The 22,987-nt window shown below is 42.7% G+C and overlaps 2 protein-coding genes across 3 annotated transcripts; both read right to left on the minus strand.

Moving 5' to 3' along the window:
• Positions 1-4,040: 4,040 nt before the first annotated feature.
• On the minus strand, positions 4,041-6,617 carry LOC146987083 (globoside alpha-1,3-N-acetylgalactosaminyltransferase 1-like). Of its 2 annotated transcripts, XM_085776082.1 has the most exons (3): positions 6,304-6,617; positions 5,533-5,595; positions 4,041-5,265 (listed from the first exon to the last, which is right to left on the minus strand). In XM_085776082.1, the coding sequence occupies exons 1-3, from the start codon at positions 6,335-6,337 to the stop codon at positions 4,313-4,315; spliced, it is 1,050 nt and encodes a 349-aa protein (XP_085632208.1). In that variant the 5' UTR covers positions 6,338-6,617; the 3' UTR covers positions 4,041-4,312. The 2 variants fall into 2 exon arrangements, with proteins under 2 accessions (XP_085632208.1, XP_085632209.1); XM_085776083.1 differs by lacking the exon at positions 5,533-5,595.
• A 1,091-nt stretch (positions 6,618-7,708) lies between these two features.
• On the minus strand, positions 7,709-22,452 carry pcsk1 (proprotein convertase subtilisin/kexin type 1). The gene is made up of 14 exons (XM_085776081.1): positions 21,439-22,452; positions 20,171-20,275; positions 19,949-20,071; positions 16,267-16,413; positions 15,096-15,172; positions 14,440-14,528; positions 13,490-13,662; positions 12,970-13,182; positions 12,691-12,791; positions 12,365-12,598; positions 10,920-11,077; positions 10,664-10,797; positions 10,381-10,542; positions 7,709-10,132 (listed from the first exon to the last, which is right to left on the minus strand). Exons 1-14 carry the CDS (start codon positions 21,625-21,627, stop codon positions 9,656-9,658), a joined length of 2,382 nt encoding a protein of 793 aa, XP_085632207.1. The 5' UTR covers positions 21,628-22,452; the 3' UTR covers positions 7,709-9,655.
• Between the last annotated feature and the right edge of the window lie 535 nt (positions 22,453-22,987).

The following is a 22,987-nucleotide window of genomic DNA, read 5'->3' on the forward strand; positions in this document are numbered from 1 at the left end:
GGCACGGTAATAAAAAAATAAAACATATCATCTGTTTTTATAAAAGCGTGAAATGTCTTGGCAAAACATTTTAAATGTTTTGCACATGTTCTCCCCATTTCTCGGTAAGTAAACGGCGAGACTCAAAACTGTGAGGTAGTAGTTAAATGGTATGCTTTTGATTAGTATTTTAGCAACTTTTAGACCTATACATGTCTGTATCAATTTAAAAACAAGTCAGATCTTATCAGAATGGGGGGGTACAAGTTGATTTTAAAAGACCGAGAAACACCTGTTTTGGTCAATGTGTTTGCTCAACTCAAACTATAAATAAGTATCTCAACTACTACAGTTTTCACAGCCAGCTCCTTTGTCTATACATTGGCCTATTATCGTCTTTCATGTGGTTCCTTGAATGATGTGGGATCTAAAATGACATCAGCGCAGTGGGCACAAGTGTGTCCCCCTGTGAGCTGCACCTCCACTATCTCCCGGTGTCAGTCCCCTTGACCTGGTGATTAGAGCAGCGTGTTTTGGTGTGGCATAGCCTCGGGCAGGGTGGGGAAAGGCCTGTGTGAATCCAGCAGATTACCATAGCTCTTCACCCCACCCATCCCCCTGAAGAGTTTCTCTTTTCTCTCTCTTTCCCTTCACACAGATGCAATTTCTTCTTATATGTTAACCCATTGACTACCCTTTCCTGTTTTTCTACTAGTTCCAATTAATTCAAATATTAAAGCATTATGTGCAAAAACGTAAAATACGAAACAACACCTGTAAACATTATTGATTGTCTTCCAACAATGATTCACAACTGTGACTGGGTTGACAACTTTGCTGTTGTCTGTTTGACTCCACAGGTACACTGGTTTTTGTCTGACGGGCTGCCTGCTGTGCAAACAATTAAATGAAGCCTTTGGGGTGGATAGTACTCATTGATTTTAGAGCTTCTGTGTTTACAGAAGCCCAGGAGGTGTCACCTGATGGAAGCTTAAAGAGCACAGTGTGAGGAATGGGTTAATATGACACGTCCTTTGTTTGAGGCTAAAGTTTAAACACAGGAAGACTACGAGTAACTTACCTGTGAACATCTTGCTTAACTGTGTTACAGTTATTTTTGGAGATGAATTAACAATTAAATTGTTTTTGTTCAACGTGGAGGAAATGTCACACACCCAATTCTTACTCACTGGTACGTTCCTTAATTACTTTTTACCTCTGTTGTGCTGTGTGATATCAGGGATGTCCTGCTACATTACAGGCTGTTCTGACTGACTACTCAGTTTAATCATTAATAGGTGCGCTATTTGGCCAGGCTCCAATTTTGGTGCTAATCAGAGGCACATGTTTTTAGTGGCTGCAGCCTGGAGCTCACAATCAGTAACTGTGATAAAGATGCTCTTCATCAAAGGGTTTGGGGGTTACATTTAAATGTCTGTGCCATGTGATCCTTTACTACATTGCAAATGAGGTAAACACCAATAAGTGGTGTCGCCCACACCCACTAAAATCTTTTCAGAGTCCAGTCTTTATCACGAGGGTAAACGTTTAAAGGTTGTTTTTGCATTAATGTGAATGAAAAGCAGCTCTGATGGAGGTTGCTTATCATTTGAATCCAATTAAAGTCGCTTTACTGGCATGATAGTTTAAGAGAAAACAACATTGCCAGAACATCAAACTACAATTTTCCAATACAAAATGCATCAAACAACACGAAGATTGATATTTGTATGCATGCGTGTGTGTCTAACACACTCACTGACCATCAGGTTTTGGCATGTTGATATATATTTGGCACCACTGTGGCTCCTCTGATGCCATCTAGTTCATTGAAATTTAGGATTACAGGAAATAAACATTGGGATATCAATGAAACTAATTCAACCATGAACTATTATTCTATTTTCCTAACTATTATTTACTATTAAAGTTCACCCTAACATATATACACTGCTGTAACATCACTTAATTGTAGTTCACGGTTAAACACAGGAAAAATAAAGGGGAATTGAATTAGTAACACCTACCTGTGACTGAGTAATTGCACCATCATCAAAAAGTCTCCAGCAGTTAAGCTTATTTGTAAGTAACCTGTAATTGACAATAATAAGCAGGCACTGCAGTGGCACAGTAGCTCATTAGTCAGCACCGCTGCCTCACAGGAACGTCCTGTGGACATTATCCAGATGCTTCAGCTTCCTCCCTAACAGATACATGCAGGATCTGAAGACTCCAAATTGTCTCTGGGTTTAAATGTTTATTTGGGTTTTGCCATGTTTTTTTTCTTCTTCCTGGAGATACAAATAAAGAACAAAATGTAAAGTTCATAAACTGCATGACGTGTTTCTCAGCGTGAACAATGCACCCTATGTTCGTTAACTTACTTTCAAGCACTGAGATTTTCATGGAAAAGTAAACCGTGACTTCCTCTTCTTGTTTGCACACTCACAAATGATACCACTTTACCTATGTCAGTCATGGAAAAACTGAATAACCTCATATTGTTGAAGACCCATCCTATCTGGCTGTAGGCCATCAGAGCCTCCCATCATCATTAGCCCTAATGTATCATTAGCATCGCCCAAATCTCAATAAATGACACATCTGTTGAGTCATTAAATCTGTCTTTTGTTAATATAGTCCCAGCAAATATACATCATCAGAGTGCTTTCATAGATTTGGTGTGGCAGTTAAACAGGTCACACCATTAGCATGACAGCAGATGGTTAAGGGCTCTCAGTTTGTATTCAGTTTGTTTGTATTCAGAATAGACATGCATATAAGAATATCTCAGAATACCTGACGTCTTCCTCATGAGCAAAAACAAAAGACACAAAAGGAACAAGTCAAATTGGAGCATGTGTTCTGTGGTGTTTCAACATAAAAATTTGATGTTTGACCAGAACAGAAACAGGATACACGTGCAGGCTATACATGTACATGCTGAGGAGTTCCATAGTGCCTCTTCCTCTGCCTTATGCTTACGCCGTTGCCGATCGGCTCCTTGACCACCAGTAAACCACATGACAAGGATTAATCCAATAATTCGTTAAACTGCTTTGCATTATAGCATGAAAAGGGGCACTCAGCATGGATCAGGCAGCCCACATAAAAAGCTTTTATATATACACAGCAAGTGACAGAGGCATTCTTGACAGATCTGCAGCAGATGTTTAGCAACATCTGCAGACGACAGCTGCACTGTGCAACATGGGTATATAGCTACTCGTGGAGGGAAACCAGGGTGCAATAAGACAGAGAGACTATTGAAATTCAGACTTTCAGTTCAAGTTTGATCAGAATTTGATGAGCTGAGTTGCCATAACGACACCAATGATGATGATACGTCTATGAACAGAAGCTACATTTTGATTTTAGTAAGAGAAAAAAAAGAAAAGAAAATTAGGCCCCTAGGTTTATCTGAAGTTCACCTTCAGCTCCACACAACGTGGCGATCTGGCCCCGAGGACAGATTCTGTCTGGCAGTGAGAAAAAGCCATCTGCTGCTGCTTAGCCCTCCCATTAAAACACAGCACACGAGGAAGGGAAAGTGGAGTGTAAATGTGGAAGCGTGCGTGCGTGTGTTTGGGTGTGTGTGTGTGTGTGTGTGTGTGTGGGAGAAAGAGGAAGACTGACTCATTAACAACATAACAACCACAGACAACGTAATGTTTTCTTTTTACTCCAAATCATCAATGGGTAAAACAAGTTTTTTTGTGTGTGGGGAAGAATCACTTAAATACATCCTGAGCAAGTTTCACCTGTTTTAAAACTACATTAGCTTTTATCATAGAGCTCAAACATGGTAGAAGAAGAAAAAAAAAAGCATCTTGTTTTATCCATTTTGCCCCCACCTGGTATTTAAAGACCTTGAAACAGCAGCCTTTCCAGTTAATGATTGGCCACTGCGGGGAAAGTGTGCACTTACACTGTTGACTCTTATCGCTGCTGACCACAAAGCCGCTGGAGCAGTATCTCCTCAGCTGACATTAATGGAGAGGACAGTGCTTCGTTTAAAGAGACAGGTCAATTCTGTGTTTTTGTGTGTGTGTGTGTGTGTGTGTGTGTTGTGGGGGAGATAGCAGGCACGTGGAGGTGCTGCTCACACAAATGGATCTTTAATTGAGGGCAGATTCTGCATTTTGATATTCGCGTGTCTGCAGGCTTATCTGGGAATTCAAGGATTATTAATTGCAGAGGGATGATTGGAATGTTGCTCTCTCTTCATCTCCCTACCACGTTACAACATGAGTTGCTAATCTTTGAGCAGAGACTCTTCTTCAAAGGAAACCTAATAGCTCTTCATGTGGAAGTGGACATTTTTCACATTCATTTAACATCTGTGCTCCTCTCTTGCCTGCTTATCGTAGGCCTCACATTGCCGTCCCAAGGAGAGCAGTCTCTGAACGGGCACATCAGCAGCCAGGGCCGAGTCCCACCAGCTGTACTCTGGTGACAGCACACAGGTCGGCCTGTGGTCGATCAGGTAGCGGTTCAGGTAGCTCTCCTCGAGGCCCCTAGCCAACACTGTGTTGGCCTGGTCCTGCAGAATGAGCAAAGAGCAGGTGCGAGCCAGTTTGAACATCTCTGAAACCGAGCCACCATAAAACTCTGAGGTGTAGTAGTAGTCTCCTTCCTCTTCCTCCACGCAAGCAGATGAGACTTCTTCCACCTCGTAGGGAAATGTATTTCGTGGCATCCCGTAAAGCTCTGGGTGCAACGTGGCCACCAGGTCTCCGAGGATTTCCTCCCCCACAGGGGCCACAAACTCCTGGTCGACGTCAGCGCAGAAGATGTATTCAACCTCGCTGCTGATTGGGTCTCTGACGGCATCGGTGAGCAGGGCCATGCGACGTTGGGCCAGTCTTTCCCACCCAGGCAGCTCGGCAACAGTAACCACCTGCAGCTGTCGCTCGGGCCCCAGCTCGATGGGGGGGTCCAGAGAGCCTGGACTGTCTGTGAGGATGTAGTAGGTGACCATCTGCCCGGGGAGGAAGTAGGTCTCAGCTGAGTTGAGGAAACGTCGCACAAACTGGTTGTAAGATCCCACAACGAGGGCCAGCAGACCTACACGGATTCCCTGTTGGGTGAACTTAGACCTACGCCACGCAGAGTTTCGGCTGTCACCCCACACTAAAGGGGCACCCCAAGGTGTCTCCACAGGAGTCTGTGGCACCGCCGCCCTCACCACCATCATGTCTGTCATGGCACCTCCCTGATCCAAGGCGAGGAAGTTTGGATGAGGTGATTTTACACTGGCAGCAGTTTTACGTCCATGGAGGAAGACTGAGGAGGAAAAACACAAGTTTTACACAAAATCTCTTTGGGAAGAAATAATATGTTCAATCCAACTGATCACAATTGACCTTATTTACAATGCATTTGATCTTTTACTGAGACAAAATGCAAACAGTGCATTGAGTTTTCTGAACATGATCAGATGGGAGCTAATACTACATGCAGTCCAAACAGCACGGTTTTGTGTTATATTCTTAATCCATTTAATGTCCTGGTTCTATTGTTTGAGTAGAATAAATCATTTTGTGCACTTACATATGATAAGAGACAGGATAAAACAGTACAGGACCAGATGTAATCTGGTCACTCTGCCAGTTCCTGTGTGAAGGACAAACACACAATCACACATGCAAATTGAAATGAAACCAGTACCAGCTGCTGTACTCTTCCAGTAAGCACAAGTTCTGAGCCCTGACAGGTGTAGAAAGCTGTGATGACACAAATAATGTAATCTCGGAAGCATATATAGTATTTGTGTGTTTAGACTACAGCAGCCCATGTAACTGAATAAGCCCAGTGCATACATTTGCATAAGATTTGCATAAGAACAAAAAGACAAGATAAATTGAGCAAAGACAAATAACAGAAGATGACGGGCCTAATGCCTGTTAGCCATTTATGAAGAAAGACTGATATTGAGCCAAAAACTACCTACAATTGCACGAGACACAACTTAAGCAGGTCTGTCATCATATCAAGTCTATCTTCATATCCTCCACACATGTTACTGAGCCGTGCATGCTCTTCTTCGCCAGCCCAGAAACTTAGGAGACAGTCACAAGAGTTCTTGAAATAATCAAGGCTCTATTTTGTCTTCTTGAACACATTTTAAACACTCAAACACACATGTTTACTTCCAGACCGGCTCAGTCTAAAATCTCCATGTCTTCAAAGCGACCGAGCTTTCACTGAGCGTGCACAAGTATGGCAGTGACACATGAAAACAATGACATGGGAGGGGAAACACAAGAACCAGATATAGCACACGAGCTTAAGAAGTGAAGCGGTGGCTGAGGTTATACTGACCTGTGGGCGTCCTGCACAGTGGAAACAACGCCATGCTGTGACCTGCTGATGGATAAACACACAAACCTTTGTCTGAGCCCACTATTTTTGCTAGAAGTATGTCTGCCTCTCTCTCTCTCCCTGGTTCTCCTCTGCTCACTCTGTCTCGTCCTGGAAACAACGTGCTCTTCAACTCACCATTTTCCGACACTGATTGTTTTCTTACCTTGCCTCCTCTTTCCTTTCTCTCTGTTTTCTGGCTGCTTATGAAATATTTTCCCCTCACTTTTCTTCACATATCTTCCTTCTTGCCCCCCCCTCCCCCTCCCCCTCCCCCTCCCATCCTCTCCCCCTCAGCATTTTGCAGTAGGCTATTCATTTTTGGAGCAAACCCAAGCCAACCAGATGTGTGGGGAATCTGGGAGGAGTTGAGAGGTCAGACACACACACAAGGAAAGAAAGTTATAGTGTATAAACAGATAGAAGAAGATTAACAGTCTTTCCTCCTACGCATGTTGGTGGTATGACATTAAACTCTGGACAATAGAGGATATTCTCAGGGGATCTTCTGTAGCTGCTTATATTCACTCTCCTAACAGACAATGGAGGTTTTAAAATCTCCAGCACTTGGTAAAGAAGAGTAAGTAAGTAAGTGGGAGGTACAGTAGGAAGACAAAAGTGTATCAAAACAGACCTCAGGTCACGTCAGCAGGGTGTCGTACTCTTGTTGTCCACAAGGTGGTGACATTCAATAGGAAACGCAATGGAGAGAGCCATTGCTAGTCAAGAGTGCAATGAGTCTGTGACATTATCACTATAATATTGAATTATAAATTAGAGTGTGAAAGAGAAAGTGTCAGAGAGATTAAAGATATCTATGATAACACCTTTTACTCTCTTAAATTATTATTTTCTGCCCTAATTGAAAGGACTAGAACATAATTGAACACTTATAATTCAGCTAAATGTTAAAAATTAGGATGTAAACAATAGAAAAAAGGATTGTATTTGGTTTTGTGGGGTGTTTTGAACAAATTAAGACTTTGATATGATTTCCTGATGGCACAGGATGAAAGTTAAAGCATCAGCAGAGTTCATCCTCCATGGCTCCATGGATATCTGTACAAAAAAATCCACCCAGTAGTTGTTAAGATAAAACCTCAAATGTCAACCTGCTCATGGCGCCGTATAAAAACCCAGGGGATCATGAAAGCCAGACCAAAGTGGTGAACCAGTAGACCATGATTGCCGTATCTAGAGCTATACACAGTGTAGCTGAATAAAAGGGCGTCTGTCGGGGACTGCCAGAATCCACAGATCCACAGTTTCCTGACATAATAACCTTATTCATGCATTTGTATTTTTACACTTTTTATCACCTTCCGGAGTCGCTGCACGCTGCCACAGACTCAAACAGACTCAAGAGGTCACTTTGCAGTTTATTACGATAAATCTTATTATTATCTCTTTTTTTTTACACATCCATACAGAATTTTGCAACATAATATTGGTTTGTGTAAACAACTTTGGACTGAAGCATCAGTCAGAAACATAACATAAAGAAAACAGCACAGGCTACTCTAGAGAATGGATAAATTACAGGGTGCATGTAAAGCGTTGTCCCAAACATCTTCTTTCTCCTGTCATCACCTTGTTGGCAGAGAGGCGGGGCAGGCAGTTCCAAGCTGGAGGACAGAGACTCTGCATAGAGGCTTCATCAACACTTAAGACTAGCATCGGGAAAATTGATCTACACCACGTGGAGATGAGCACGCACATGTATTACAGCATATATTAAGGCGTTTGAGATGAATCTGCTTGACGATTGCAGTGCAGAGCCCCTATACTACAGTTCCTGGGTCAGCTGTGATAGGTCCTTTAATACCAAATAAATAATAATAATACCCGAGAAGTGGTTCAGCTGCAAATATCAAAGCAATAATCTGTGTAGGATTTGAGGAACCGTTGGTAGTCGGCATATTACAGGTGATGAACAAACAACATGTTCGCCATTTGCACAACCACTGAATACACAGAAGCTTTTTTTGATGGCAAAGATTTTGGCAGTGTTTATTGGTAGTCATGTTAACTACACTGTCTTTGCAGTTATCGAGTGAACTGTGCCATGAGAAAATAAACTGTTCAAGGGTTTGATACTGTATATATTATTTTCATAAACTATGAGGATCCTTAGAAAAATATTTCATTTAATGCAGCATTGTACTTATACAAAATTAAACAAATTGCACAAGAAGAAGATTTGTCTGTTATTTTTTTTCCCACTTTGAATGTATCTCTACTTCCAGCTTAAAGACTCTCCTGTCTTCCCTCTGTCGCTCCACATCATCAGCAGAGTTGAGGTTTTTTATGTTTTCCCCTTTTTAATAGTGTATTGGTACAAATGTGTTGTGCCATCTGCATACTTTTTATAGTAAATAATGTTTCACAATAAATATATTTCTCTTAATACTTACAGTCCAGAATACAATTCTCTTACTCTCTTGAGCTTTGTTGACACCCTGAGAATAAATCTTTTGTCAACATGTTTTAGCTGGTCAATTTAAAATTTTGTTTTTTGAATGTATGCTGACTCTAATTTAATGACTTCCATTTTTTTAAGAATCAATTTGTCTTCTAAAGTGAATAAAGTGAGTAGATGATATACATATATGTATAAGAGTGAAACATATTGAAAAAAAAAGAGTATGAATAATGCAAAAAGTATAAATAGAAAATGGATTTTTGAAAGTGAATATTTTAGATGTGAAGTGTGTTCAAAACAATATTACAATCATTGTCTTTGTATAATATATAGATAATATATAGATACTAATACAAAAGTTATATTCTAAAGGTGGCATGCTTGAGCAGGCAGTGAAGAGAAGAGAGACAAGGCTTTCCCCTCCTTCTGTTATGGTTGAAATGCTTTTTTACTTTGCTTTCACTACATGGACATACAGGTTGTAGCAGAGAGGCTCTAAACAAGTCCATGTTTATGAATTGTATGTGGACTGTGTTCATTTACCACAATTGAATGAACTGAATAATGCATGAGTGGTGATTGGCAGATGAATGTAAAGAGATCAGATATGCAGCATTTTGGGATCAAAACTACTGAGTGGAAGAGTTTCCTTTTCCGTGTTTCTTCTCTTCTCTTCTCCTCCACTCCTCCAAAGCCTCATCCCATCCCTCCACTTTCTCTCTTCTCTTCTCTTCGCCTTGTTCCTCTGCTCCCCGACCAACACATAACCATGCTACCGCCTTATTTTATATTTCTCTATACCTCTCTTCTCCTCTCCTCTCCTCTCCTCTCCTTTCTTCTCCTTTCCTTTCCTTTTCTTTTCTTTTCTTTCCTCTCCTCTCCTCTCCTCCTTCACTTGCGGGCATCATCTAGCATTTCAAATAGGGCCTGCAGCAGTCGGTCATCTCTGTGCCTGTACGATTTGGTGCTGTAAAAGCCGTCGCTGTAGTCACTGTAGACACTGTCCTCTGGGCCCCGGTATTTGTTGATCAGGTCCAGAGCCTGGAACAGCTTCTGAGGGGGGAGTCTTGTAGCAGGAAGAGAGAAGCTCCTGTCCAGTTGCTGCTGCTGCTTCCTCCAGTTTGAGGAGGAGGAAGAAGAGGAGGAGGACAAGGAGGAGGAGGAGGAGGAGGATGACGCCCTGGCTACGGCCTTGGGCTGTTGCAGGACCGGGGTCTGCCTGTTGAAGGCCGTCTGCAGGAGACGCAGCAGGGCCAGAGTGGGGGAGTAGGGGGAATCTGAGAGCTTTTTGGACACCTTCTCTGGGTTGGAAGAAGGCGACACTTGCGCAGTTTCTGTCTTAGGAGGTGGACGGGCCTCTGTGGGATCCTGAATGAGCAGACAGACAGAGAGGAGACATGTTATTGGGCTGTTGCACAAACAAAAATGACGTTTAGTGTGTGCATCTGAATATAGACATGGTCCATATCATGTCTTTTTCTCTTTGCCATTATCACGTCTTTACCATTTTACTTGAGGTTTTTGCATCATCCTACTTGTTTGCTCCATCACTGGACACAGGTTTGCGTTTCACAGTCACTACAGTCATGGTTTCTTTGTAAAAGGTTTGTCCTCACCTCCATCATGTCATCCATATGCTCTACACCTCGCCTGTCGTTCTGCACGGCGTTGTAGGGGATGTACACTCTAGGTTTCTTCATGTGCTCCGGCTTCTCCGTTGTTCCATGAAGAATCAACTTCCAACTCAAAATCCGACCCTCGTTCTCCATACGGCCTGACTGTGAGAGGAAATAATGTTGTTTTACCTCACTTGTTTCAACTGCATGTAGAGATTTCAGGCTACTTTCCAATTACGTCTGATAAAGTGTGTTTTATCTGTCAAAAATGTGTGAAACTCACAGTGTCTGTGATCTTCAACGTCCAGGTACCAGCAGGGTCTTCTCCCCAAGTATGGACGGACATGAAGTCCCAGTTTCTGAAGCCGTTAGAGGACGTGTCCCTCTCTCGCTCAGCCAGCAGCACTGTGCTGGTACCTAAGGGAACATCAGATACACCCAGAGGGAGAGATCACTTCAGGGTTTTGTTTCTGCACCCATATGTGTGTGTTTGTATGAGATTGTGTGTGTGTGTGTGTGTGTGTGTGTGTGTGTCTTACCGGCTGGGGACGTGAGTGTGATGTGCAGATCTCCCCTCCTGGTGTATTCAATGCTGGCCTCAACCTGCACGTGCTCCAGCGTGTTGACTGCGTTCTCCTGTCCTGCACAGGCTTTGGTTGGAATCTCTATAGTGATCTCTCCTGCTGCTTTCAGCTCCCTGTGGGATGCATTAAAATAGCAGTGAATGAGACACAAACAGCTCTCTATGACAACACAAGACCATCACACGTGCCGTGTAATTCCCAGACACGTTGTCATTACTGTACGCAGGTCTGGGAAACTGCAGCAGGGTGGAAAAAAACATGCAATACCTCCCCATACACTGCATGCATAACATTTTATTCTGTGATCCTAAACATGGGGAATATTAAATACATCACATGCGTACGTAAGATGCATAGACAGAATTGGGTGCCTTTGGTCACTCATTTACAAAAAAAACCCCAGTTAATCCCCATCTCTCCCAGACATGAATGAAAGGATTTCCGTGTTCAAGCTGGCATAAAGCTGGAGGGGGTTGTAGACCACTAAGCATTGACGGAAATGCAGAGCCAAATCCTCTGGATTAAACAAGGATGTAGCAAGGTAATGGGGAAACTGGGTGTCAGTGCTATTGAGTCTCATAATCCAAAGCAAATTACAAAACGGACACTTAAAGAATCAGAACTCAGATGACTTTAGCAGCTCCTGGTGGTACAATCTCAAGTCAAAGTTTTTTTTTTGTTTTTTTTAAAAGTATTTAAAGATTTATTTTTAGATTTTCTTGGGTTGCTAATCCAAAAAGGAACAGAAAACAAAACATCTGGTTGGTTAGACAGACAGCAGCTGGAGGTTTTCCTCCCTCTGTGTTTCTGTACATACTTGGCAGATTTCCATTTGGATATTTGATCCCATTGCGTAGAAATTAGTAATTATCAAAAGTGTTCATCATAAACAACTGACCTCAAATTTAAACGATCACAGCTGTTATCACGAAAAACAATAGAAAAATCCTCTTTTTAATTCATTTTGATTCATTTTCATGGCACTGAAAGCCCTCCCAAGCTTAAGACTTGTTACTGTCACGACTCTACTCAAATAAAGCAACAGATGCGTCTTTAATAACGCAGATGGTTTTATCTGTTTGCTTTGTTGGACCGAAAACGTCAGGGCAACAGTGAGACTGCATGGTGAGACTCTTTATCTCCTGAATTAGATACATGGCCTAAATGCCATACTGTCAACCACAGTGACTTTGAAGGGGATTGAACTGGATGATTAACTTTACCATTACAAAGTATAGCATTTACAATCTAATATATGAAGTGAGGCAAATACTGTGTATAATATGCACAATATATAGTGCAGCTAAGTTTATCAGCCCTGACAAATCCTGGACTATAGGTAAAACAAACACAGGAAGCTACAGAGCAAACACGCTAAACAAATAAAAGTTGAGTGATACCTTGGTTGGAAAGAGTCGTCCCTGACGATGCATTGCTTCTTCTCAGGCACATGCTTCCAGGTGGCTGGGTCAGCGAGGTCCACCAGGGCTTTAGCATTCAGGAGGCCAAAGCCAAAGCGGCTGTTGACCATCAGTCCTGCTCCGTTCCTTTTCCAGCCTGGATTATTGGCCAAAGGATCAAACTCCGAGGTCCAGACAACGATGTGCTGCAGGTCTCTCCAGGTCAGATCCGGGCTAACGGACAGGATGACAGAGCAGTGAGTATTTACTGAGACTGATAGAAGTGAGAATTATTTCAAAGTAAAATATCAGTATTGCATTCATACTTTTGCTCCAGTGCCAGGGCGAATATCCCAGCAGCCAGCGGGGCCGACGCCGATGTTCCAGTGTGCGTCTGAGTGCACTCGTTGTGTAGATCAGCACTCGTCTGAAAGCGAGCAGGCAAATTGAGCATAAAAATGAATTTCATCGATTGATATGATCTTGACTTTATCCCTTTAACGAAACCATCATGACTTAAAAAAAGATGTAATGTAACATAACATCACAGAAAATTAGTTTAAAGTAACATAAAAATACAACAGAACAGAAGTGGCGTCACTCACAATCCTCTGGTCGGTGTAGTCTCCGCTGCTGTACGCTGTAGCCAGAGTGGAGGAGCACTTCTCAGCGTACCAGGGGGACAAGCCCTGCTGGGAGGCACTGCTGATTGAGATAGTGTAGATGCTGTCTGTGTAGCCGTCACAGTCACAGTTATCGCCCTGACGGCCCCCATTACCCGATGCCCAAACAAAGATAGAGCCTTTCCCACCGCGGCCCTGCAGGAGGATGACAGAGGAAAGAAACGCTCCATCAGATACGTCGCTGTTGTTTACACTGCAGATACAGCTTTGTGTACAAAAACTGTTACAATTCAAAGTAGGAATTACAACAATCTGAAGCCATTTTTACATGGATTAGATCCTGTACAATGTAAATGCTTTCTCTTTAATCCTCACTGCAGACAACATTGTCCTTATTGATTCTGTTCTATCTGATTCCCATCACCGCTGCAGTTAATAGCTCCCATTAGAAACCTCAGTCTGAGATCCCACCAACCGACTGTGAGCACAAACTTATCTTTACCTTCTGTATACCATATTCAAAAGCCTTCTGGGCCAGGCGACCTGGGCCCTCCACTGTCTTGCCATCGTCGTTGGGCCCCCAGCTGGCGCTGTAGATGTCCACATGGTTTGGATTGAACCCAATAGAACTGGCTTCGATGGCGTCGGTCACAATCCCGTCCAGCATACGAATTCCTGAACAGAGGGAATTTGTTTTTTTGCAGAGTGTTCAGTTGCTCTATGTTTTATGATGTTCAAACTCACATTGGCAATATCTGTCTATTCTGTAGAGTGGAAATAAAGAATATTCTCCAATAACTATGTCATTCATATTCAGTAAAAAAACAAAACAATATTGACTACTTCCAGTGTGCTGTAAGAACCAGCTGGCCACCATTGCCCTTCAGGTCTTGCAGCCGTAATAGACAAAACATTGTTTCACTGGATTGGAGCTGAGTAATTTTGGAGAGTGACATTATGCAACCATCTGGTCTCCATGAGGAAACTGTCGCTCTCTGCTGACTAAAAATAAAATAAATGACAATCCATGTTTGTGCAGCCGTGGTATCCGAAAGGAACATGGCAGGCAATTTTCTCTTAGAGATGATGATTGCCAATATGCACTTATCTGATTTTTTTTAAATTTTTGTTATTTGGTTTGTTTTTGTTTTTATTAGCCTATGACATGTTCAATAAAGAATCGAAATCGAAATCGAAAAATGATTCTGTCAATTAATGCACAATTTGACAATCATGTGCATTTAGAGCATTAGCTCCTACCACACAAGTCTTTGTGGTTTTTAAGAACAAATATCAAATATATCATTTGAATAATGTAAATTTAAGTCTCAATCATAAATCTCTATTTTACATTTTACAACATGGACACAGTTACAGATGAAGACAGCACATTCTGTTGGGCAGTGTGACAAATACTGTTTATATTAAAGATATGAAAAGTTTTTTTTTTACCTCCAACTTTGGAGTTGTATGCTACTCCAACTCCACATTTATTGTTGTCTGCCTGCATAGCGATCTCTCCGGCGCACCTGGTCCCATGTCTGAGGAGAAACAACACATTAAATATACACCTGAAACATTCACCCGTGTTTGTGTGTCGCAGAAAATTTTGGTTCTGCTGTTGTTCATCACATTAAGCTTTTGGCAGGGATTGTGTTTTGATATTTTCATCTGTTTATTTCAGAGGCCATTATATTGTTTGGTTATGGTGCAAATACAGAAAAACATGAGGACAGAGTCATTTGTGTCATCTGACAATGGCTGTATGGCTGTGGTTGTTCATCTGGGATAATAAGCGTTGAACTGTGGAGTAGTCTGACAACAAAAGGGGAGTGTGTGTGTGTCTGTGTGTATGTGAGAAAACTGGCACATAGAAAGCCATAAAGATCAGATATAGAGAGGAAAAGCAGGAGAGGGAGCAAATTGGATACAGTCAAATAAGTTTTTCTTCCCATTGGTTGACGGGGTCTGTTCCTACAACGTGTTAGGATGCAGGATGCAGCCTGAGCCTGCAGACCAGGATCTGCTCTGTTCCAGGTTCATATAAAAGTAAGGTTTAGTGTAGTGAGTTGTGATGTCAGAATGGCACCTTTCGGCCGCCCACTTACTTGTTTTCGTTGGTGGAGTCATATCTGGGGAAGGGGTCTGGGTCGTTGTCGTTGAAATCGTAGCTGGCTGCTGCATCCTTTAAAAACAGCAGAGAGAAAAAATGATCAGACATCATCTCTTTACTGAAAGCTGAGGGTGACGTCAGTGTACGTCAGCCATGAAAGCTTGTCAGGGCCAATCGGTTGTCATGGAGACATATATGGTTGGTGACGAGAGGGAGAGAGTGAGTGATGTGAAACAAAACATATTAAATGACCCCGAGGATGAGGGAGTGCTTGGCAACAGGCTCTCTGCTGAAACATTTAAATTGCTTGAAGATGCTGTTGTTTAAGCTGACGGCTGCGTCACGCGACGACAAACTGCGGAGTTTAAATGCTGTTTTTGTCTTTCATGTCATTCTGCTGTGCTAGAAAATGTAAAAAAAAAAAAAAAAAATTCTTCTTATTAAACAGGAAATTAAGCTGATTAGTTATTTCAAAGCTGCCTCTCAGCAACAGGTTTAATGTCCGATCTAAATCAGATGCCTGTGCCTGTCATTTTAGAATTATTGCTATCAATTTATGCAAATGCGGCCCTGCTCATATGCCTTGATTGTTAAGGATGAGCGTCTCAGCTGATTGAGCCTCTTTGATTAATCTGTGTTAACTTAATTACAGTGGGAGTCATTTCCATCAGCTCTGTTGTCATACATTATTTATTTCTCTCCCTCCTTCAGTCGCGCTCTTTCTCTTCTGTTCTATGCACTTTTGAGGCTTCTGGGAGTGACACCAAACCACAGATGGGGCTTTTTAAAAGCTCCGAGATCTGAGTTCCTGTCAACAGAAACGCCAGAATCACAACAAATACAGCCATGTTTGCCTCCATTGCCTTGCAATTATCTTTTTCAACATACACACTGTCAAAATATTATAGGGAGATGTTGGAATATTTTCAAACTCTGCATCCCTAAATGCAGGGAGCAGAGTCGACATCACTGCTTACAGAAAAAAAAATGCCTGTTTGAAATCCGCAGATTAAAACGCCCCTCAAAGCCCCTCAGAGGCAGACATTATCATATAGAAGACTTATTACTGTCTTCATGAGGCGCCTTGTAAGGTGTCACCAGCAGCGTTGCCAGGGCAACGGCAGGCCCAGACGACGGAGGCTGTCTCCATGGAAACACTGTCTTACGTAGTTGGAGTAGATGTCTGTGTGGTTCCACTCCAGCCCGTCATCCAGAACGGTGATGACCACTCCTTTGCCTGTGATGCCTTTCTGCCACACGGGGATCACGTGCAGGTCCAGCTTCGGCAGCGAGGAGGAAGTCCGCGTGTCTTGCTGGAAGATGAGCAAAGAGGGTTTTTTTTTTGTTAGTAAGTAGAGCTGCTGCTGCTGCAAAATTACACATATGACTGACTCAAACAAGTGAAAAGGGCACTTTATGTAAACAGGCTAAAGTCTTATCATGTCAGGTAACAAAGGTCAGCCAGAGTAGATTCTTCAAGCTCGGCCCGTCTGCTCGTTCTTCCACTGACCTTTACAGAAAAATCATTACTGGATTGTTGGCTCTTCCTTTGTCAGGGCTCGAGGCTTGAGTCCACTCTACTGTATGGCCACTTGTGGGCAGATTGCTGCCTCCAGCTCAGATGGCTGCCAGAGGGTTTATAATGATAGCGGCACCTCTGCTGATTAATTTAACCCTCAAGAAGCCTCACAGCATCTACAGATTTCCTCACACCCAATTCCCCCACGTTGGATTATTTAGAAATCCACCTCTGAGGCTCGATGATATTACAGAGCGTGGTGGGTTGTTGAGCCTTTTCTAAATGGAAAAATCAGCAGGGATTTTTTTTTTTGGGAGGGGAGACTGAGAGTAAGAAGGGCCCATGTTTGTCTCCCTGCCTGGGGAGGAGTATGATTCAGAGCTGGAGACGGCTAAGACTAAAAAAAGAAACTCACTTTGCTCTTTCGCTCTCTGCGCATTATGCACAGACACTGCAGAACGCCACCCCAAGATGTGACTCATCCCTGTGATGTATCGGCTTTTTTTTTTTCTGCTCCCACTTTGATTCCCTGCTTCCACCAACCCCCACCCCCCGCCGCCAACCTCTCACTAGGATCACTCTCTTCCTCTATGGACAGTACCACCACCAGCTGATAGTGAACAGAGCTCACATCTCAATGGAAATACACAGCAAATGTCCCACGGTCACACAAACAAGCACAATTTTTTCCTCACAAGGTTTTCCACTCCTGATCGGCTCATATCTTGTTTTGCTATAGAACCAAAATGACTCACTTGTTGCTGCCGTCAGTGGCCTGTCATGCATAGATCTTAATGGTAAACAGCAAACACACGTAGCAGCTTATGAAACAAGTGAGCGGCCACACAGCACACAAAGAGATCCCTCCATGCACAAATGATACAGACTGACACTTGCATAGCCATGGAATACGAACACACACACACACACACACACACACACACACACACACACACACACACACACACACACACACACACAATCTCTCTCTCTCTTTCTCTCTCTCACACACACACACACAGAGCCATGCAGGCATACTACAAGTATGAGTCACTCCCTGATTGAATTATCAGGCAGTCACCCACTCCTGAAAGATAAAGACACTCATCCTCTCTGCCATTACACTGGCCTCTACCTCCGTCACACAGCTTCACCCTCACTAATGCCAGCAATCATCTATTCTGACAATGCCTGCACTTTTCCTTATCCATTCTGAGAGAAAAAAAAAACAAAAAAACATAAATAATGGGTGATGCAAAAAGATGACACCTGAAACATCTCTCCTTATCGATGTTGCACCTGTTTCTGCTTAGCTCTGTCTTTTCTGAATGGATGGGGGAGGGGTGGTGGTGGTGGCGGTGGTGGTGGAGAGGGGGTGAATCACGATGCATCAGATGACCTGTAACACAGCCTTTGCAGTGACACAGACACAGGCCTCATGCTGAAATATACCGAGCGGCACTTTAGAGCCAATTCCATTAGTGTCATCATCCCTGATCGGCAAAAATGATTCACCTCAATTTGTTTTCTTATTCCCCGTAAGCATGTGACTCATGTTCAGTTAGTGCAGGTGCGGAGAAGTGGAGGCTGAGAGAACGAGTCTACCCTCCCCTCCCTCGCTCTCTGAAATGCACACGCCACGCATACACCGATGTGACACACACCGACGTACGTACACAACCCTTGTTTTTTCTAGCAAAGCAGCGAGAAACGACTGAGAGCGACTGAGGTGAAGACTGTGATTCATCAAACATAATCAGTGTAATAACTGACCAGGCTAACTAACATTAATCCTGGTGATGTGCAATGAGGTGTGATAAACCGGTTCCCTAGTTCACCAGCTTGTGGTAACTATGTTGTGAAACCTTTCTCAGGCCGAAAATTAAAATCTTATTAAATGTGTTTTCACTCTTCTTTTTTTAATTTCAAGTTAAGTTATATTAAAGATCACATGTTACATTTTGTAGAAAGGCATTGTTGAATTTTACACTACAGAAAGCAAAATACAGAATACTTGATCAGAATAACTAATAACAGACTTTAGAGATTAAACAGTCCTTTGCTTAGTTAATTAATGTGCAAATCTAATTGTTCATAAATGTTAAAAACTCTCTGATTTGATTGAATTGGCTGTTTTTTTTTATGATTCATATCAATGTAAGTTGCATATCTTTGGGTTTAAGAAATCTAGTGGCGCCATCGTGGACTTACTGAATTGTAAAAGTAATCTAAGAAGAAAATAACGGTTAATTGAGTCATTGTGAAAAAATAAAATTCTTAGCTGCATTGAAAACTGAGTAACAAGCGGCTTTGTGTCTTTGGTGCTTTGATCTGGTTTATACAATGTAAAAAAATACACAAAAGCAGCACGTAAACTAGTCCCTCCATTTCCGCCCAGACGTGTAGAACCTCTGTTATGTCATTGTGTGTGTTGTGGTCAATGGGAGGCCAAGTTTATCCTAAGCTTATGGATCAAAATCAGCAAATATGTCACTCAAAGTGGTGCTGTTTGGGGTCAGGCTGTGGTCAGGATAAAGTAAATGTGTTAGTAATGGATCTGGAGGGGGGGTGGGGGGGCACAGCTGTGACAATCTACTGTTCTCTGCTGCTACTTGGCCTCAATGGGCTAAAACATCCCATTCAGGGTAAATTGGGACTTAATGCATGGTGCTCTACTCTACTGCACTCTCCATCCGGTTGGATTATAGTCTCCCCACCCCTCTCATCTCCACATGGACTGTGTTACCAATTAAGCAAATGGCTCTTTTGGTGAGAACTGCTTGATAGCAATTCTATTGTTTGGCTGTCTTCATGATTTTTCCTCTCTTGGTTAGAAGAGAGTGTTCATTGTTTGTATTATTTGCACTCCCGAAAAATTACATTAATGCTCTCGTACATGCATCAATGCAGAGCTGCTGACACACCCATAACATGCTGCTCACATACACTGAGTGAGCTCCTGCCTCCTGCCACAGGCCTGTTGTTGGCACTGTGAGGGCAGAGAGCGGTCAACAGTGTAGCAGCTCAGCTCTCACAGGGCCTCAGTCTGTCTCAGGGGAGACCAGAGCAGCTGCATGTAAACAGAAGGCCCAACCAGACACAGAGCGCACAACATACGACCAGCAGAGTGGGATATCAACCTATCAATCTGTGCTTTATGGAGCACTCGGAGGTAAAAAAAAAAGAAAAAGAAAAAAAGTGCAATGATATTTTCATGAGGTAGATGAATTGTTAAGCCACTTGTTGAATATTTCATTGTGTTTGAGCCAGACAAGCCAAACTCACTGTTTTTGTGTCTGTGGGATGTTCAGGCTCTGTTTGAAACTCACCAGGTACCACTGCTGGTTCCACATGGGATCATCAAACAGCTTATCCACTGGGCAATCCCTGCACCCCCCAAGGGACGCTCGCTTGCTGCGACGTTTCTCATACTGCTGCTCTGCCCACAGCACCTACACACACACATACACACAGACATTTGGTCAATTCAATCTTTTTAAAATGAGACAGTGAGGATGATATGACGCAGACCGGGACCAGAGATCACTCACCCGGTCATCCTCTGACAATCGCCTGGTGACGTGGCTGGCACTTCGTCTCATTCTGCTAGGATGATTGCGGTGTTTGAACAAGAAATGGTCTTCCAGGGCCCCAATCTGCACAGAGGACGACATGGCATGAGACAGGCTAAATATTTTATAGGAAATGACATAATACCAGCCATCTGGCTGCTGAAGCTTGACGAGAAGGTCTAAAGACACTATTTCATCTCCTGCAGGAATTCAGATTTTGGGAAAGTAACATGAAATCAAGTTCTGCCCTTTACATTTTCTGTGACGTGTGGTTTTACATGGAGAGAGATATCTAAATTAATTTCAGTTGAAAACAAACCAAACAGAAATTTGATTACAAAAAGAAAGAAAGAAAGTAAGAAACCAAACAAATTAAACACAATACACTGAGCCTGCAGGTGTGTATTCCTCTCTGTGGATGCATTACAAGCATCTTTAGGGATACAACATCCAAACTGATGCCACTTCTATGATGTAAAACAGCAAAAATACTGAAAGTCTTAAAATATTCATCTATTAGATGATGAAAAACTGAAGGATGCATGCAATGTAGCAGAGGAGGAGAGGATGCATATTGTGTGTCTCAGTATCCATGACACCTGAGAGCTCAGTTAATCATTGACCACAGCTACAGGTTTCATAAGAATGATTTAAAGGGCTTGATGATTTAGACTAGACCTAATGTTTTTATATAAGAGATTGACCATTAGTCAGTGTCATATTCTGGAAAAGACACTGAGCCATTAAATGAAAACCAGAGTCCCCTGGCTGTGCATTATGACCAGTGTGTAAACAACAGTGAGTCATAGGTTGATTAAAATCCTCCTTTAATTTAGCAGGAAGCTGAAAATGCAGTGTGTGCTTTTTGGGCTATCATAAAAGCAACGAGTCTAATGGCCTTATCAAGCACAGCGGAATAACTGATACAGCTATTACCGGGTCTGCTCTGCTGTTACAACACAGACACTGTTTATACAGTATGCTGCTGCAGGCTTAATTAACATCCCATGATTCACTGGGCTTTTATGGTTTTCTGTTTGATGGTTGTTAAATGACATGCCTGATATTAGACATCAGATTGTACTGGAGCTTTAAAGCTTTAATGTCATGCAAAATAAATAATATAGAGAGAAGCTATGAGCACAAACCTTATTTTAGAGTCATTAGAAGCCTTTTAAAAAATAAATATTATTATTATTTTAATCCTGATCTAAACTGGTGTTTTGCTCCAGGGCGTTGGTACCTACCTGTCGGACCAGCTCGTAGTCCAACTCCCTGGCGATCGCCTCCGCAGCGTCCAGCCCGCCTGGGATCTCCACAGCCCACTCGTTCAGGTACTGTCTGTCCCCGAAAAGAGACTCCAACGAGCCGGGAACCAGAGAGCAGAGGACGGCAAGAACACAACACATCACCGCTGGACGACATCTCACTTCCATCTCAGAGAAAAATTCAACCAGATGAGAAAATGATATATATATATTATAGCCTATATACAAACAGCGGCCAACAAAAAAAAAACTACAATTATGTTGTTGGAAATAAAAAGAGATGTCCTTGTTTATTCCTCAGGAAACAGCTGTCTGAGATGATGATGGAGGGAGCGTGAACCTGCGCGCTATTTGTCCGATAAGGAGAGGAAACACTGGTGATTGGGAGGGCTGGTTTGTGAGCTGTGTGTTTGGGGGGAAGAGGCGGGAGGGGGTGGGATGGTGAGGAGGAGGAGGAGGAGGAGGAGGCGCTACACGTCAAATTACGGGAGCTCTGACGTCAGTTGGCGTCTACCTTCGGCAAGATGTGAGTTCGAGTCCCTGAAGGAGAAAGTCTAAACGGGAGGAGGAGGGGTACGACTAAAAATATCCCACTGTTTGTCCCTGAAGGAGCAAGAGGAGGAGGAGGAATAGGAGGAGAGACGGTGGAGATATAAACACTTATATACAAATCTGTGATCGAATGAATCCAATCTGTTTCTATCAGACTGCTCACACTTATACATATCGATCATTATGAGGCGGATCTCGCGCAGCATCTTCACTGTTTTATCAGCGCGAGGCGATCGGCGTGACATCATGATTTTTTTTTTTCGGAAGGTTATCCGTGAGAAAAATATTATCGATATCGATCAAACTCTCCCCACCCCGTCCTGCCAGAGAGAGAGAGAGAGAGAGGGAGGGAGGGAGGGAGGGAAGGAAAGGCTTCAGCACCGTGGACAGCTCCACGTTCACGCCGCAGACTCACATCCTGCAGATGAGATGAGATGAAAACTGAAACCAGACACAGGGATGTGTCTGCTGTAAACAACAGATTCAGACAAACACATGTTCATGTTGTAACTGTGTAAATCTCAGACAATATAGCAATGCAAAGATTCAAAAATGCATTCAAGATGTTACTCAGGCGCAAAAACAGACGTCCTGTTATTCTCTGCTTTAGAAATAAAACGGTCACTCTGAATTTGAAGCTATTATATAATGTAAAAACGGCCACTTGAGATACAATTGTAGAGTTCAAGCAGTAACACATATCTTGAATGGACAAGCAAATAAGCAGGTGCTGATATGAACAATAAACAGGGTTTTTAGACTACTGACTGTAAACATTGGAGAATATCTATTTGATTAGTCAAAGTGAGACACCTGAAGCCTCATCTCAACCCTAAGATCCAGTGCAGAGTGTATTTGTACACAGAACAGGACTGTGGATTTTGTCACCCTGATTTAAGAAGGGATCTCCAGCGCCGGTGTGAACAGGAGGGAGGAGGAACACATCAGAGAAAGCCTTCCTCAGAAACTAGTGGAT

The sequence above is a fragment of the Trachurus japonicus genome, chromosome 5, assembly GCF_045865225.1.
Source record: "Trachurus japonicus isolate A0001 chromosome 5, Traja_1.0".
Classification (NCBI taxonomy): Eukaryota; Metazoa; Chordata; class Actinopteri; order Carangiformes; family Carangidae; genus Trachurus; species Trachurus japonicus.